Raw genomic sequence first — 17,884 nt, forward strand, 5'->3', positions numbered from 1 at the left:
CTGTGAAGTGTTCAGGCCTGAATGATTCTGCCGCTCAGGGTCTACTGCCCAAATCTGGAGCATTTTCTCTGCTTCACTGGATTGGCCTTTCTTCAGCAATCAGGACTTGAAGGCAAGCCTGTAAGAGGCCAGTTGTGTCATCCTCTTGCTGCATCACGCCATGGCAATATCCCTCTGTCGTGGTGCAGTGTGGTAGAACAGCAAAGTCCATGCCGAGAATGCCTCTCACCTCAGGTTGCCCCACAGGCAGCAGTATTTTGAGCCTCCCTGTGCTTTGGAGCTGCTTCCGAAAAGAACGGGAACCAGAGATCTAAGCAAGTCCAGGGTGAGGTCTGCAATCAGTGTCAGAGCATAGCCCTGACATCAGAGGAGCTGCTTTAATACGCACTAGCAGAGCATTGCTTCACACTAACCCACGCCACCCGCATCTAACGCGGCTGGAAAACGTGCAGCTTGTCAGACAGACTTGATGCCGCTGCAGAGCTAAAGCTGCATGGTGAGCTCTGCTTGCTGGTGGTTGCAGTTGGGGTGGCTCGAGGGTCTCCTGGGGCAAGCTGCTCCGAGGACGGTGGAGGGGGAACAGTGAGTAATGTGACCTGTCCCCTACCTTATTAAATAGGACCAGAAAAGAGAAAGGCAGCTCCCAAAGATGTATGCAGGGCTTGGGGCAATCTTCCTTCATTTAATCTGCCTGCTGAAGAGACCGGGTTGGTAACTCTGCTGAAGACTTTGCTCCTTGATGCCTTCTCCTTCTGCCAGGTAGGATCTATTGCAGGGACCTGCCCTGGAGGCAGGGGAGCACAGAGCAAACGGCCGTCATTCAAAGGAAGAGCAAATACAATAACGCTGGAAACCGTCTCACCCCTGCAACTGCTCAGTGGGGGATTGCCCCAGACCATCAGGTATGGGGTAACCCCACCCTGTTTGGGGGGCTAGAGGAGGAAAAGGGGGACGAGTGGGTGTTGAAAAGGCTTTCCAGGAGCAAGACTGATGGTAGGGAGAAATCTGGAAAGGAAAGCGTAAGCAGAAGGTCCTGGAAAAGTTAACATTTATCTGAGAATCCATGCAATGTCCCAAGAGGGTGTGAGTCCAGTCATTCTGCCTTGCTTTTCTTTCTGCACTGCCAGCTGCTATTAATACTTGAGCACATGAGTGTTAAAGTGCGAGCAGAAAGCCTGGGGAGGATATGCTAGGGATTTCCGGCTGTTTGAAGCTTTCAGGCAGAGAGATTCAGCCAGCGTGGAGGAGAGTCCTAACAGGGGCTCTTCTTAAAGACACATCCCTTCCCCCCAGCAAAAGTCAGGGCAGAGGGAGACGTCTGTACCCATCCAGTCAGGGTGCTGTACGGGCTCAGGGATGGGAGGGGATGTACTCCTGACATTTTAGCAAGCTTCTCCTGTACTTTCATGCCCTGTTCTGGGTTGTGATGAACCCTGCGTCCTGGGCATGATCTTTGGCGTAGGAAAAATAATAGCTTGAGGAGAAGGGAGGATCAGTGTTTCCCTATTTCAAACAAATATGGTTTCTCATCAAAATATTCAGGGAGGGGCAAAATAGCACTTGGCAAGCCAACGTGGACCAAGAAGCCTGTTCTGGGACTGCTCATAGCACGGTCTGGGATAGGGCAGCTGGGTGCCTGGCCAGATGGGTGACAGCGAAGGAAGAGTGGGGAGGCAAAGAGCAGGGCCACAGCGTTCAAAGAATAAGTACCTCCCTTGGAAAGAGGGGCATCTCCTTTGTTAATTTTTCAAAAAAAAAAAAAAAAAGGAAGAATTTTAGCCAGCATTTCCTTTCCTCCCCATCCCCAGGGCTCATAAATGTAAATGATGGGTTCTTGGAGCAAATACTCTGGGGGAGGCTCAGCTACTGTCATCTTCTGATCCAGCCTGGAGGTAAATGGCATAGAGTTGATATAATGGAGTAACACTTGAATGCACTGTTTGAGTTTGGACCTGTGTTTTCTCATCTGAAAATGCTTCACTGAACATAATCTGGCTTAGGTATGCTCCCCGCTGTCTTCCTGCTCTGTACTTTCCTCCCAGTCACTAGCATTACAGATAGCTGAGCTTGTGAAAGAACCTGTTGGATCCCCGTGTCCTCCCTGTCTCGCCAGACCCTCGAGGTCTTTGGCTGCTCTAGCCGTTTTCCGGCACCTTTGTCAATGCAGTTTGAACCTTTGATCCATGCACTGACTTGCAGCGTTCGTCCTTTCCAGCTCACTCAGCACCAGAGCAGGGGTTATAAGGTGATACCTGGCTAGTTAAAAGCATGGTGGAAGGTTTTGCCAAGTGTAGGCTGTAACTCTAGGGCTGTGCGGGTGAACCAGGTAGAAGAGAAAATATTTTTGAGTGTATCCACCTATCCATGGTTGTGGGGGAGATGTTGCTCTCTCCACAGTGGCTCCTGCTTTTATCTACATGTTCGTGTCCAACAGGCAGTTTATGGCTTAGCGAAGGGCTTTGGTATTGCTGGGCTAGCGTATGAAAGGTGAGAGAGAGAGAAAATCCAAACTGAGCCTCTAACAGGGTTTGGTTGACTTGCTCTCTGGCAATTTCCTTCCTAGCTTTCTCTGCACCTGGCAGAGCTTCCTGCTGGCTACCAGGCATTGTAATTTTTAAACCTGCTAGGTGGGGTGAAGGGAAGCGACCATGTGCAGCCCACGTCGCCATCTGCCTCAGCAAGCCCAGGGTGGGGGCAGAGCAAGGCTCCTGCTTTGCTTCAGCCGCTCTTTCGCAAATGGAAATTGATTTTATTTCTATGGCGGATAGCGGTTGCTTCCTAAAAGTCGCCCCAGGCTCTTCCCTGTCCTGCTGGTTCTGCCAAAGGAGAGCCCTAACAGGTCTCAAACCCCGAGAAAACAAACCAAGCCAGGAAAGGTTCTCCTCTGTCCCTTTCCCAAACCTTTGATATTTGCCTGGCTCCCTGCCCCGACCTTTTAAAGGCGATATTAGAAAATGCAGTATATTTTATCTTACTCTATTTAGACTTATACAATGCATAGATAGCCAAATGCCTATTCAAACAGGAATTTGGCAAGCTTCTCAAAAAACTGAGGCGGGTGGGAGGACCCTGCTCTTCTGATTTGCAGCCCCGAGTGCCGGCTCCAGTGCAGGTGCCCCACAGGTCGCTGGGCACAAGGGTTCAAAGGGAGCAAACCCTGGTTTTGGAGTTGTGGGCATGGCATGTCCAGCCAGCACCCGTTGCTTTTAGCCAGCGTTACCTGAATGCCTCTGCCACCTGCAGTGTGGCAGCGTTGCTTTGTGAGGGCTTCTTCACATGAGGACGCACAGTTGTACCTTTAGAGTGAATCCATTAAAACTTGCTTGACAGCTTGAATTATCAATAAGAGCATCTAACTTGAGGTTTTGTGAATTTAAAGTGCAATTGCGTTAATCATAACTTGGATTCACTTCCCTGCGCGTCTCATGTTGATCTACCCTCAGAGAAACGATGCCTTTGCTTGGTTGCTCCTAATCACCTGGGTCTTGATGGGTTAAAATCTACCGTCTGAGTTGTGTGTGCTGCTGCCATCTCTTCTTTCTTTCCATTCAACTTCCTCCTTTCTTGATACTTCCCCTGAGCTTTTCCCTTCCTCTTCAGCCTGAGACTGGATAAGGCATAAGGAGCATGGCAATAAAGACTGCTCGGTGAAAGCAATGGGTTGGATTTTTGGGCTGCGTGTAGCTGTGCAGTTCCCCTGGGTTCATTCTTTGTGTACGGCACCTTCTAAATATCAGGCAGGAAATATATGGCTTCTGACTGTGCATGGGAAACCATTGCTTATTGTCCCCTCTTTAATGCCTTGGGCACTGGCAGCAGGAACATGCGAAGCTATAATAGCAAATAGAGAATGAACAGGAATTTGAGAAGGAATCTAAACCTTCCTGCCTAGGGACAAATCCAAGCTTCTAACCACTGGAGATCAGAGTGAAACTTTCCTAGGGAATGGGCTGTCTTGGAACTACCTCCTACCAACTTTCTTGTATCTGTTGCTGCAGCGGCTGCTGCTGGCTCCGGGATGCTGGACTGACCGCACCACTCGTCTGAGCCCATGTGGTGTTTTCTTTGTTCCTCCCTCTGGTTTGATGACAATGATATTCCATCAGCTGCCGTATGGGGAAACATACCAGTTTGCTGGGGTTTTTTTGTTTTATTTTTTTATATTCCCACCGAAAAGCAATGCAAAATAGAACCAGGCTATGAAATCCAAGGCATTTGTTCCAGCAGCTCCTTTAATGCATGGATTCCTTCATTGGAAGCTTATTCATCCAGCCAGGAAACAATCTGTACTTCTGCCCATGTTATGGGGGAAAGTGCCAGGCTCTGTCGTAGCTATAACACGTGTAATTTTCCATGTGAACTGTAAGCATTTTAGGGCAAGGAGTGTCACATGTACAGCGCCAAGCGCACAAGGGTGCTGCCGGCATGCCCGCTCTGTATAGCGGCAATAGCATTTCTTCCCGGCATCAGCCGTCCCTGCCCCTGGACTTGCGGGACCGTGGCTGTGTTGTTTGCCTGCTCCGAGGGGAACGTCGGTGCCCTCACATCTGGCTTGTTGACTCATGGCTCTGGGCTATCAATGGGAATCAGCTGGGAGTGACACAGGAGGTTGGCTGCTGGCCGCCTGCTTTGCCACGTAGTGTTGCCGTCCCTCGGTGAGATCCACGCGGCACTTACAGGGATGACTTCTGCATCTCTGCGCTCGAGCCAGCGGCCTCGGTAACGTGCCGAGGAAATGCGGCGCTCCCCAAAGTTGGCGGCGCAGCCTTGTCCCTCCTGCGCCCGACGGCCGGGAGCTGAGGTTGCATCAGGTTCGGGCTGCAGGCAGCGCTGAGCCTGCAGGCAGCGCGAGCCGCGGGCACGGTGTCAGAGGAGGTGTTGAGCCAAAGTCTCTGCCGCCCATCTCTGGCGGCCGGCCAGGTGGAAGTTTCCACAAAGACCAGCCCGTCACGGCGGCGGCGAGCGCGCCAGCGCATCCCTCCATCCCGCCCCGGGGAGACGAGGCTCTGCCATCCAGCTGCCCGCCCGCCCAGGCTGCTCCATTCGCTCCGCACCCTGCCAGCGCGCGTCTCGGCGCTTCACAGTAAACGAAAGGTGCTTTTAAAGCCCAGCCCTGCTCCACGGGGCGACCGACGGCAAGGCCGGTGACTTCTGCCGGCGGCGGGAGGCTTCCGCTATCACTTTCGGGCTGGCTCCAGCAATCGTCACCTTATCGCCGCTTTACGGAGGGGAGGGCGCAGCCGCCGGCCGTGCGAAGGCGAAGCGGGGGCTCCTTGCCAGGAGCCGGCAGTAAAGCTCGCCGGCAGGCTCGCAGGGGCAGAGAGTGAACATGTGCGGCGCTCGGGTGCTGCCTGGTAGCCGCAGCCCGTGATGCTGTGCCTGGGAATGAAGTCAGCCTTCATCAGCCAAATAGTTTATGCATGAATCGAAACTTCAGACCTGGCTGGGTGGGGGAACAAGCAGGATCTTTGCTCTTTTAAAATGCTCTGGCCAAGGAAGGAGGAGGGGAATAGAGGAAATAGCAGCAGAATAAGACCGGGGAAGCGGGGAGAGATTTGAGAAGCTGGATGAGTTGTTCGCTCTGTTACTGCGAGGAGCCAAGTTCCTTAAGCATCTCCTGGTGGATATTAAAAGAGAACTGTGGAGACCGGAGCGTTCCCCTGGACACTCGCATGCTGTAGCTTTAAGACCGTTTTACAGAGGACTTGGGATTCTCAGTTTTCCTGCGCCTGGTGGAGTATTTCAGGGAGCTACAGAATTTTCGGGTCATGCACCCCCTTTTTCTCTTTTCTTCTTCCTTTCTCTTTCTCTCTCACTCCTTCTTTTCATTTCAAAGAGACAAAGCTACTTCAGTTTGGAGCACAAACATATGATCAGCACATGGAAATGTGGTAATTTGGATGCATTCATGATTGCAACAGATTGAAGAAATTAGACCAGACAAAGAGCTTTTTTTGGAAGAGGAGGAGGAGGCAAGGCAAGGAGGGAGGGAGAGTGGGTGAAAGAAGGGGACGCCACCGAAAAAAGGGACGGCCGTGACACGCGGATGCTAAATATATCCCGTAGTAATGGAGAGGGACCGGATTTCAGGTAGGCTATTGATCTTTTAATATGTTATATTTTGCCTCTGCTCTCCTACCTTTCCAGTAGCTTCTGCACTTTAAGAAGAGAAACAGCCACACACTGGTTTGATTTCAGTGAATTCTTTTATTTATTTAATTTTTTTTGCAACGTTTCCTTTTCACTTTTTTTTTTTTTTTCCATTTTCATTCTCCTGAGTCCTTTAGACAGAACGTGGTTCCAGCAGAAGCCCAGGGGGGAGTGGGGGGGGAAAAAAAAAAGAGCAACTGCTTGCTCTAGGTCTGGATTTCATTTGAGTCTCGCTCTCCCCCTCTCCACTCCCATTTGCCGCGCGGCGCGAGCGGGATGAATGCTGAGCCTGTTAGCTCAGCGCTCCGAGCCGGGAAGAGAGAGGAAAATAGCCGAGCTCTTGGCATGGAGATGCATTTCTCTTCTGAAGGTTGGCTCCTCAGTTTGTGTGACTGCGTGTTGTGGCTGCGCTTTCTCTGCCTGCCAAAGCGTCTTCCCCTTCTTCTGCCCTCCCCAAATGCCTCTTTGGCCGGGCAGAAGCTGCAGGACGGGGTCTCGCGGCTGTAGGTTGTGTGACGCTGGAGCTCGGGCAGGCAGCGTGGCTTGTGCTTTACCTTGCCGGCCAAGTGTGTGGGTGTTGGGGCGGCGGGGAGGGGACCGCGGGCGATAAAAAGAGCAATGAATAACTCCATTTAATTCCCCTGCTTCCTTGCAAATCCTGGCTAATGGTGCATGGCCGCGCGGTTCCAAAAACGGCTCCTGGGTGTGTTGGCTAGGCGGGTGTCGAGGCTTCGGCGAGCGGCTCTCGTAGCGTTTGCAGGATGGCCGCGACGGTAACCATTTACTTCCGAAAGCAGGGAGGTGGGACAGGCAGTGTGGCTTTTCCCAGGGGTCTCGATCTCGGCGTGCTCGAAGAGGACAGCGAGGATCCCGGAGAGAGAGCGTGAGGCTGGGGGGGCAAAACCGCTGTGAAAGCACCCAGGGTGCTGCAGCCCCGTCTAACGCAGTGGTTGTCGCCCCTTCTCGCCTCCGTGCTGGGCCGGCACGGGCACGGCAGCCCGAGGGGCACGAGGCCCTCCGCTCCCGGGCGTTCCCCGCCGGGCATCAGTGCTGGACAGAAAACCACAAGGAGGAGAGGAAACACTCGAGCCAGGGTGGAGCGAAACTGTGGCCGGAGAAAGCTGCTCCCATTGCCGGCCTAAACCAGACCCGCAGGGCCCCGTCCGAGGGGGGCTTCGAGCCTGCAGTGCCCCCCAGGAGGAGACTTACCTGCAGGAGCATCCTTGGCTTCCCACCGCCTTTGGGCAATGCAGATGATAACTTCTCCCCTCTCTCTCTCTCTCCATCCCTCTCGCTCATGCTTTCTCCTCTGGTTTGAGCCACTTCAAAGCATTCCTGCGCGCCGCTCGTAGCGGGATGGTGCACGTTTCTGCAACGCGGTGCTCCGCGCTGGGTAGCCCCCTCCTGCTGCATGCGGGCCTCCGCTAGAGGAGCGCACAAGCCGCCCGTGTCGGCGGAGGGAGAGGAGGGGGTGGCCCAGCCAGTGTGCTCCCATCATGGTTGGCCTTTTAAATCCCCTGTTGCACCCTCTGTGCAGCACTATCTTCCCTCCCTCTGCTAAGGGAAGCAGTGGGGTTTGCAAAAGGTGGTTGGCGAGAAAGCGCGCTCCAATTTCGAGCTCTAGCGCTACGGTCTGAGGCGCGCGCCCTGTCCCAGGAAAGTGTCCGAGGTGGGTTTCTCCACATTCTCGAGCTGCACGGCACGTTGAACCGCTGCGGCGAGCAAAGAGCCCTCCAGCCTCGGGCTGGCTTTCGCCCGCTTGCACGGCGCAGGACATCCCGTGGGCAGGAAGACCCTGGTGGGAGGGTGTTTGCGTGAAGGTGCAAGAGCTCTTGCTAGCCCCGGGGATCGCTGGCAACATTTGCAAGCTCGCGTGTGTGCTAACCTCTTAGCGTGTGTGTGTGTATTTCAGTGACCCCTGCTGGAACCTGCTTTTTTGTGGGTATTTCAAATCCAGCTGAGTCACGGGTTGCTGGGAGGGGAGCCAGGTAATCTGGTGTCAATGCAACCCTGCTGACGAACGTGGCAGGCAGGTGTGTTCGGCGGCATGTGCCGGCCGTGGGTAAGCGCAGATGTGCCTTAACTGAAGGCGGTTGTGCCTGTGGGCTTGGCAAGGGACGCTGCACCCTTGCTGTTGTGCTCCAGCCCCGCCGAGGAAGCAGGAGAGGCCACGGGAAATGCCGGGAGGATGCTGCTGCCAGGGAGCAGGCCCATGTCGGGGAGAGCCGTGCAGGCCATCTCGGCAGCACTTCCGAGATGGGGCTCGGGCATGAAATAGAGGATGGAGAAACGGATGGGAAGAAGGGCTGGTATTAGGTCTTATCTGCGGTCCCTGGTTTGGAGGAGTTAATCTAGGCAGGGAAAGCAGCTTAAAATAGCAATATTGGAAGGGTTAAAGGGGAAACTGAAATCTGTGCATGGGGCCAAAGGAAAATCTTGTTAAGTAAGATTCTGGGCACAAAACCGAGAATATCATCGAGTTATGCTGTTGGCTTCCCAGGTCTGTGGCGCAGTGCTGATTCCCAGGGCAAGGGGTTCGGCGAATCCCAGTCCGGCTGGCTGCCAGGCACGTGACGGGTGTTTGCCAGCTGATGCTCCAGCTGCGTCCTGGCGCTGGACTCCTGCTTGCAGCTGGCTCTGGTACCACTGGCTGTTAGGTCTGAGATGCTCCTGGGTAGGTGAGAGATGGACCTGCCACAGTGGCGCAGTCTGCCTTGTGCCTGGATCCAGTTTGGAAATTGCTGCTCTGGATGGCACGAGGAAGCTGGCAGTGCTGCCGCTCGCGCTAGTGGCAGGGGAAAGCTGCTCGCTCAGGCTGCCTGCGCTGGTGCTGAACTGAGGACCACATCCCAGCAGCACTGCTCTGGCCCTCAACGTGCTTTTAATTAATATTCTGCAGTGGGTGGGAATAAATAACTCCTGATCTGAATGTATTGCTGCCAGACTGATGTGAGGGCGCCTCCGAGAGCGGGAATTGGGCCTCTTCTCTTCGGGCTCTTTTTCCACAGCTGCTGGAGCTGAACATGCTCCCCAGAGTCTCCTCTGGCCCAGGAGAGCTCAGGCTTTTTGCCAGTTGAGCCATGTCCCTGATGCAGGATCCTGGCCCTGGCGATGGCAAGTGCCTAACGCTGCAGGTGAAGGCATCAGATGCGTGAGGTAATGCTGTACCTGTGTGCCAGGAGTGCTGGTTGTACCCTGCAAGTACAGCTGCGTGCAAAGGCCTGTTCAGATCATGTCATCTCTAGGCATCCTGCCCCGCTGCTCCCTGCAGGTCTTGTAAGCACCCATCACCACTGCATCTGGGCGCCTCTCAGCAGCGTGTGGAAGAGGTCGTCTCCTGCCTCCTCCCTTGCTCCCTTGCCAGGGCAGAGCTGTGCGCAGTGCTGCGTTTGAGAGGTTTTTCTCAGCCTGTCCGTGGGCAGGTTGCTGCTGGAGCAGGTGGGTGTCAGGAGGGGCACGAGGGGAGCTTTGGGGTACGCCTGCCTTGAAAGGTTCATCTACGGGCTTAGGCCAACCCCTGAGAGATCCCTGCCTGCTCGAGGGCAGTGAGCATCCCTTGTCAGTCTCTGTAACAAGGTACCCAATCTCAGGTGGTGTCGCTGGGTGCCAGTATAAATGTAATAACCATAATCATATAACCTGCTCGTTGCTTTTAATCTGATTAAACCGTCCCCCTCATCACCTGGCACAAAGTCTGCAAGTTAATACAGCACAGAGAGCCTTAACTCTGCGGTGGTTTGTTTCCGGGTATCCCTCTCCAGGGCTTCGGGGTCTGGGAGCTGTGCTCTGGGGCTGCTGTCTCGTCGGTCACATCTGCCCTTCCTCTCTGCCTTTAGTTTGCTTTGGGGGCGCTGTGGGCCCTTGATCTCTTAATAGAAGAAAAGAAAGGGACACTAGCAACCCAGAAGGCGGAGGATCATTTACTGTGGTGATGGGGTGCAACCAGCATGGCAAAGGAAGTCTGATCTCCCAGGTAAATTAAGGTCACTTTTAAAATACCGCTTTGAAAACCCAGTGCAAGAGTTAACAGATGATTAGTAGGTGAATGTAATACCTGATTGCAACGAGTGGCATGTGTTACATGTGGCCCAGGAGCTCCCTGCTGGAAGTGCTGGAGGTGCTTAAAAGCAATCTGCTGACCTCCAGAATGAATGATGAACTGTTTATTAAACTCTCTGGTGATCATCTGTTAATCTTTCAGTTATACATACATGTCCACGAGTACTTATATGTATATGTTTGTGTGTGCATATGCATACAAAGTTTAATTCATGGTTTTATATTTAATACTAGGCACTTAAATGATCAGAGCAGCAAGGAGACTGCCCCCATTTGCAGTGAGTGTGGCTTTCAACAGCTCCGTAGGCAGCATCTCTCAGAACTAAATGCATGAAGACAGAGCATCTTCAGTGGTCTTCAGAGCCATGTAGGAAGCCCCCATAATCCTGGATGTGAGCAGTGGGAGAAGAGTGTAGCGACCCCTTCCGAGCGCTGGAGGTGTGGAGGATTGCTGGGAGGGAATGTACTGCCTCGTCTCTATAGACAACAATTTTTAAAATGCATGTAGTGGAGCAGAAGGGTTGGGGTTGTTTCTGATCGCTCCAGCTGTCCTTTCTGTGTCTGGTTTCTTTGGTGTCCTACTATTCCTGGGAAATGTCAATTAAAACAGTTGTGTGGAGTCTGACATATTTCTTTTTAATGCTCATCTCTCAGCTACACACCCTTTTTTACCAAATTACTGTCTTTTTCCCCTGCCTTGCAGCACATTACACTCATGGGATGTCAGACTGATCATTTGGAGTCTGGGTTCTTCTCCCGTCTGTTAGAGACCACCATGTTCATCCAGGACAGCACCTAGAGGTGCCTTTCTGTGCCTTTACGATTGGCTTTTTGGCCATCCGTAGCGCTACTTTCTGTTGCTGCTATCAGTGTCCTGTTGCTTGGATTCCTACGTGGTGCTAATCACCTGCGGTTTGCTGTGGTGTGCAGTGGCCTGTCCCTGAGTTTGTAGGCCTGTGTCTTAGGCACTGTAAAAGTACCTTCAGTTCTTTCATCACAGTTCTTGAACAAGTGTCTACTTTCCAGGTAGATACAGAGTGGTAATCTGTTGTGACTGGATTTTGCCTCATGTAATAATTGAATAGGTCAATCTTGGCCTCCTCTCAGGGTTGGACTTGGGTTTCATGAGGCTGTGGTGTTTTCAGCGTGCTCTGTACCGCTCCCGGTGTGCTCTGGGCTGTATGTTCTTGCCTGGCTAGTGGATGCACCTCCTCGGTTGCCTGAGGCACGTCAAGGTATGAAGCATTATCCATTTCCTGATGTCTGCTCTTAAATCTGCTGGAATTTCTGCTCATCTCCATTAAATACGATCCCAGTGTGGCGCACAACTCATCTCTTGCCTGACAATGTAGGTAATGCTTCTTGACACTGCTCTGTTGAACTTGGCTAACCTCAGTGTAGGAGCTCCTTTCTGGCCTGCCCTTCTGCTTCATGCTTTGCTGAATGACTTGGAGCTTCCCAGCAGAGCGATTCCCATGCTGCTGGGGATGAGGGAGGACGTTTCTCATGCAAGTCAGAGCGCTTCCAAGGTCCGGCATACCATAATGCTGAGTAGGAGCAAGTACGTAGTTAGGGAAGTATGTCTGGGTCAACACATGTCTTCTGTTGCCTTAATGATCTCAGAAGCACAGTATCTGTGTCCTCTTGGCTTCTCCATGCAATAGTACTTGCAGCTGTAACTAATGCTGGCAGGACAGAATAAGATGTTAGAGAGCAGCAATGCTTCGTGCTGCAAGTTCTGCTGCCATGCTAAGTGCCGTCACTGCCTGCTGCCAGACCTCCTCTGCCACTGTATAGGTGGTAGGGAAGGTCTGATGGGGAGGGAGTCCCATCTTAGGGATGGTCTGAGACCTGAGAAAATTGAGGTTAAATTTCTTGCTCTGTTCCAGATTTTCTGTAAGTCCTTGGGAAAAGGCATTTTTGTTCCCATTACGCGTTGATTTGGGGTAAGAATCTGGCCTTTGGGTCTCTGGGCTGAAGCTCTCCACAGGTGATGTGAGGATGACAGCAGTGCGGGGCTGTACGTGGGAGCGGAGAAGTGCATTTAGAAACTCGGAGGTGTTTGGCACTGCAGCATGGGGAGCTGTGGGTCTCTGGTGGGCACGTGTCTGAGCTTCTGAAGCTGTTCAACCGAGACTATTTGTGCTTGATGGATACTCGCAAAGAATAGTTGAAGATGGCACTATCCTGTCCTTTACATTTGTGCTTAACCAATGTCCCTTGAATGCTTCAAACTGAGTTTCTAGGGAGACAGGCTGTGCCCACTGCCTTCTCAACAAAGACTTTTTCTTGCAAGGGCAGCTTCTTTTCCAAACACCAACACAGAAAATTAACTCCCCCATGCCCCTCTTTGAGCTTGCCTGGGGTATAGCATTCGCTCTCTTTCTCTCCTCTCTAGCACTTCAGGCTGCTGCTGTTGTATTTATTTGTGTTGTGCTAGCACCTGGGTACCCCACATGTGTCACAAGAAGACCATGACCCTTGCTGCTGGATGAAGCTGCTACTGGAATGGCAAGCGAAGGGAAATGGTCCCTCAAAGTAACATTCAGCAGAGCTATGGCATTGCTGATGCTACAAGTGTTTTTAGAGACTTCTAAATAGCTCTCTCCTGTGGCTTGGGGGAGAATGGGAATGATTTTACAGGTAAATAAAATACATTGGTTTTACAAGTAATAATCACGTAAGAGACTAGGAAGTGGATTTTTTTGGCTTGATGTGGTTCATATCCGTGTGAAGTTGATGCTACCTGAACAGCTCTGTGTTAATTTTGTGATTATATTGCCAAGTACCTTATAAACTAAAGCAGTAGGTCTTGGAGCAAATTATGGATTCCAGGGAAACTAATTTGGGGAATCATAAGCATGACTACTTGGATGTAGGATTCATGGGCGAGCTTGCCATTAGCTCTGCAAAATCTCCAGATTGCAGTGTTGACCATGAACTGGTAGGAATTCTGTGGCCTGAGGCTGTGCAAAAAAGGTTTGTTAGCGTCTTGCTCCTGGCTCTTTGATCTAGAAAATTAAACCATGGTGCGAGGCACAGATCTTCTGAACCAGTCACAGCCAGACTCCTGAGATGCTTCTTCCTGCTTGCTATATTGCCATTCTCAGTGGAAAAACGAGACCAGATGCGAGGCCCCTGGACTGTCCTATTTTTCTTCTCCAGAAGGAAGGCAGGGCACAATGTAAGGCAGCTGTGTAGGTACATGGGTGCTCATGTGGAAGCTTCTCCAGCACAGAACTGAAGCTTGGAAATTCTTATGCTTTCGTTATTTTCTTGTCTGAAATGCTGATTCCTTAAAATCCCGTTAGGTTTGGAAAAGTGGGCTCAAGGCACAAAAGTTTGGGCATCCTCTGTGGTTGCTAATTAAGATCCTGTATATCCACTAACTGCTCTCTCCCTGAGAGCGGCTTCTTGTTTAATTCACCCCAAGCTGAGCTCTGCTTCCTTAGCTCCAGAACCTCTGGGAATATCTGTATATGCCCTGGAGCTGCCTGCAGCATCCCCCTTGCTGGCAGCTCGTCCTCTGCCATCTGGTGCTGGTTTCTAGGCATGTAATGGTCTCTCCTTTTCTTTCCGATGAGCGCAGGACATGCATTTTTATTAGTTTCAGATGTTTCTTCTTTCCAGGGCTGCATGTTTCATGTTCTCAGTCATGGTACTGAACGGTGGCTTTGGTGACGTATGCAAAACCTTGCTTCCAGGGGGGAGAGGCTGACATGTGGGAAGTGTCAGGACCTATGGGCATGTGCTCAGTAGGTGCTGGGCTTTGTCAGAGCACTTGAGCCTTTGTGGTGGTGGGGAAGCATCTGGCCTGCCTGGCATACGTGGGATGGAGTGACTCACCGTGGCTGAGCCGCTCAGATAAAGCCCTGTTGGGCCTCTGGTCATCAGGACTCTCTGGAGCGAAGGAGGCTTGCTAGAGGCTTTTTTCAGGGCAAGTCTGTCAGGGTAGCTTAGGGGAATGAAAGGAGAGAGAAAATCCTAAATAATTGGTGAAGATGCTTGCTTTGAAGGGCACCTAGGAAGCTAGAAGGCACCTCTTAGGGACTGTGTCCTGGTGTGAAACTGTAGACTGAGAAGTGTGAATCTGGACTCGAATCCAAGCTTCAAGTCCAGAGTCCATTTCTAGTTTATTGTCAGGCTGGTGAGAGCAGCCACTTTGTGTAGGCTACATCGCACACTACGCCAGCTAGAATTGCTCTAGTTGCCTAGGCCTTGGATTTTGTCCCTCTGCCTCTGATTTGTGTGAACTACAGCAAGTCACATGCTCTCTCTGTTTCTCTAGCTCTGAGATGTTCAGTTGTACTTTGAGGTTTCAGCAGGTCTCTATTCAAGATCAGGGAGAGAAGGGGAACAGCCTAGTTAGATGTGAGACTCTGCATCTCTGCGCCTTCCTCTGAAATATCTGGTGCTGGTCAGTCTAGGAAATGAGCTGTTGTGGCAGCTGGTCCTTGGCTCTACCCAGTCTATAAGCAAAGGGCATGGAGATCTTTCAATCTATGGAGTGCTGGAAATACAGAGCATCATCCTGCTGGTTGTCAGTACAACCCGCTGCCTGACCTGGAGGGAATGCTCATTTGGAGGCTCATTTCACAAACAAAGTGCTGTTTTCCCCTGCCCAGGAGTGTTTTGTGTGAACCTCTCTGGCTCTGTTATTGCTGTGACAGTGCTGTCGGGACCCAAGCTCTGGCCAGAGTTATCTGTGCTGACTGTGGATGTGCCTAGACACAAGATCTTTATGACTTGTGCAGAGATGGAACAAATTGCCCAGCTCTGCACAATGGATCAGTGTAGGATCTCCTACTTTCCAGTCCAGAGTCCTGTTGCCTTGACTACACTGTCAGGAGAGAGAAGAGACTATTTTAACCACTTCAGTTGGTCTCTGCAAACCTCTACCTTATACACAGTGCTCCAGAAACCAATAGCTGCTTTTTTTAGTACATATGTGGAGGGGATCCTTGAATAAGAAGTGTTAGCCATGGGTAACTGCTAACAACACTTGGTTGGCTTCATTAACCACTTGAATGCCTCTGTAAAGTAGGTAACTCATGGGGTCTGATGATTCAAGTCCCTGAACTGACTTTGCAAGATCACGGAGAGGGTCTTTCAGTATTTCAAGTGAGGTTATCAGTGACTATAGCCCAGCTCTCTCAATTGCTGGTTTCCAGAGTGCTAAGGGAGGATGTATTCATCCCTTGAGGCATTGCTCTAAATCTCTTTGACTCATGAGTCTTGCACTCCCAGAGTGACTCATTCCCCATTCCCAGGGGCACGATAGGGCTGGGAACAGGGTGGCAAAGGCCTGGGAGCGGAGGAGCAGCGCGAGGCTGAGGCCGCAAGCAGCGGGGCTGGCCTCATCCCGCACGGAGTGGGGTGGGCAGAGCACCCCTGCGCAGACCACCGACCTGCCACATCCCTGCGACACAACTCTCTGCTAGGGAAGGCCGGCGACATGCAGATTCAGGAAGAGACGGCGAGAGATGCACAACAGGCTTCTTGTATGTAAAAGGCTGCTGCAAAGAGCTGGCTGGGTAGGACAGGCCGATCTCTGGGCCAGGGCCATGGGGGAGGCGATGTTTGAATGCTGCCTCCTCTCCTATAAAATCCAGTCTGCAAGGGATTTCGAGGCTGCTGTACTGAGCAGGGTTGGTGCCATTAGATGGCAGTGTTAACTTCCCAACAGGGTCCCCAGTCTGCTCTGAAAACCAGAGCTTTGAGAAGATGCTTTAAAGCTTGATGTTTGCTTGTAATTCGTGGAAGGAGAGATGGCTCTTGCAGCCATTATCGCCCAGGAGGGCTCCGACGTGCTGCACGTGTGTGTACGTGCCTGAGCGCACCGCGCTGTGCACCCAGCAGAGTGCACAGGAGGAAAAAAGAGGAGAAGACCCAGTGACACGTAGGACAACTGTCTGAGGAGATGTGCCCTAGGCTTCCAAGCATGCAGTCTGCTTGTATGAAGATGCCATCAAATCTCTGCAACTAGCAAAGTGTCAGATTGTTCAACTTTTCTCTCCTGCGTTTCTGAGTCCCTCGAGAAACTCCCTTGACCATTCAGCTGCAGGTTTGAATTTCACATTCGAAAGAAATAGATACAGGACTACAGTTTGGTTTATAAAAAGGCAAATAACTGGTGAGGATTGCAGCAAAGTAAATTCCTATATGTGCCTACGTGGATGCATTTTATTCAGTAAAAGTAGTTATTTTTCCCTACATTGCTAAAAGCATCTGGGTCCCTCTCTCCTGAACAGATCGGGTTTTTTTGGCACAGCTTTTATTTACTAGTGAGCCAGAATTTAAACTCCACCAGGAGGGAATAATCTTGTGGCAATTAGAAGAAGTTGGACTTTTGGAATCTCTTTCCTGCTCTTCTACTAAATTGCTCTGTATCCTTGCGTAAATCATTTAACACATGTGTTCTAACTTCCTATATGGAAAATAAGGTAGATGCTTTCTGCTTTTCATAGACAAGCACTTCAGGATCCTCTGCTAGACAGCTGCAAGGGAGTTGTCATTATAAAGCTGGGAATTTGGTCCCGTTGTGTTGCCAACACCCCATGCAGAGCAGAGAGGAGGCTCTCTAGGGGGTGAAGGCAATGGCTGGTACTAATCTGAGACGTGAGGTTGAGGAGTAGCTGAGCATTTGGCTGTAGGCATGATTAGTTCTGACTGGATTCTTCTTCCACTAGGCTGAGGAGCAAGAATATGAGACTTATTCCTGGGGTGCTATGCCTGTCCCTCTGTCGCCACAGGCGTGGGATTACGTGTCTCTTCTCTGCTCCTTTCGTCAGCAAGAACCATCCAACTCTTCTCCAATTGCCAGGGAGATGGGAGGAGGCATAAACGCACTCATCCTTCCCTGCTGCCTTTGGCTGACGGTGTCCCCCTGGCCTGGGGAGCTGGCTGTCTTCAGCTGGCGGTTCCTTCAGCAGTTCCCCCTGCCCCCTCTCCCCCGGGAGATGATCATCTTCTCTTGGTGTGGCCATTTCTGTGCCATTTCCCTTGTGATTTGTCACCTGATGTCCCCTTTCTCTGACCCTGAAGTGTTTAGCAGTTTTGCTCTTTCTTGTTTTGCTTTTGCCTGTGGCTTCTTTTGGCCCTGTGGGGTCAGTGAGGGACTTTGAGCAAGGAAGGCTTGAGATGCCACTGCAGAAATGCTCACAGGGAGGGCTGTGTTTAAGTGTTCAGTGATTTATCTGGATAGAGGAGGAAAAGCAGGCAACCTTGAGAGCAGATGAACTGCTGAGCCAGGAAGCAGAAGGTCTTCAGCACCTAAAATATTTACCATTTCTTTCCTCTCTTGCATTCCAAACAGTTCAAGTGGAGAACTGGTCAAACCCAGCTTCAGCTGCCTAAAAAGGGCTTGTTGACATCAATATTGACAGCTACTCTCCAGGGAAGGGGGCCCCTTTTGAAAACTGCCATGGTTGGTGAGCAATTGGTTGTTTGGGGATTTTTCTTTTTTCCAGAAAACTTGAAAAATTCCCAATGGGTGGAGAAGGAAAGTGAACTATGGAAATTAATTATGTCTCGTGCTTCAAGTGAAACACACCCTGGGGAAGGCAATATCCTCCATAAGAGGAACAGTGGTATTGGCCACAAACCAGGAAACCCTTCCCTCTCTGCTCCCCAGCTCCCTGTGTAGCAAGAAGTAAGTGCTGCAGGCAGCATTTTC

At 51.4% G+C, this 17,884-nt stretch overlaps 1 protein-coding gene across 3 annotated transcripts in view; it reads left to right on the plus strand.

Moving 5' to 3' along the window:
• The window catches only part of SEPTIN9 (septin 9), a 169,421-nt gene that overhangs the window by 35,667 nt on the left and 115,870 nt on the right, over positions 1 to 17,884 (plus strand). Inside the window, exon 1 of one of the 3 annotated variants that reach the window (XM_013950309.2) lies at positions 5,993 to 6,090. The exons of 1 other annotated variant lie outside the window; for it this stretch is intronic. In XM_013950309.2, coding sequence (XP_013805763.2) covers positions 6,069 to 6,090 — 22 coding nt within the window. In that variant the 5' untranslated portion in view covers positions 5,993 to 6,068. Of the gene's footprint in view, positions 1 to 5,992; positions 6,091 to 6,244; positions 6,521 to 17,884 lie in introns of those variants that run through there. One more of the 3 variants, XM_013950308.2, reaches the window with a different exon arrangement.

Source organism: Apteryx mantelli, chromosome 19 (genome assembly GCF_036417845.1).
Source record: "Apteryx mantelli isolate bAptMan1 chromosome 19, bAptMan1.hap1, whole genome shotgun sequence".
NCBI lineage: Eukaryota > Metazoa > Chordata > Aves > Apterygiformes > Apterygidae > Apteryx > Apteryx mantelli.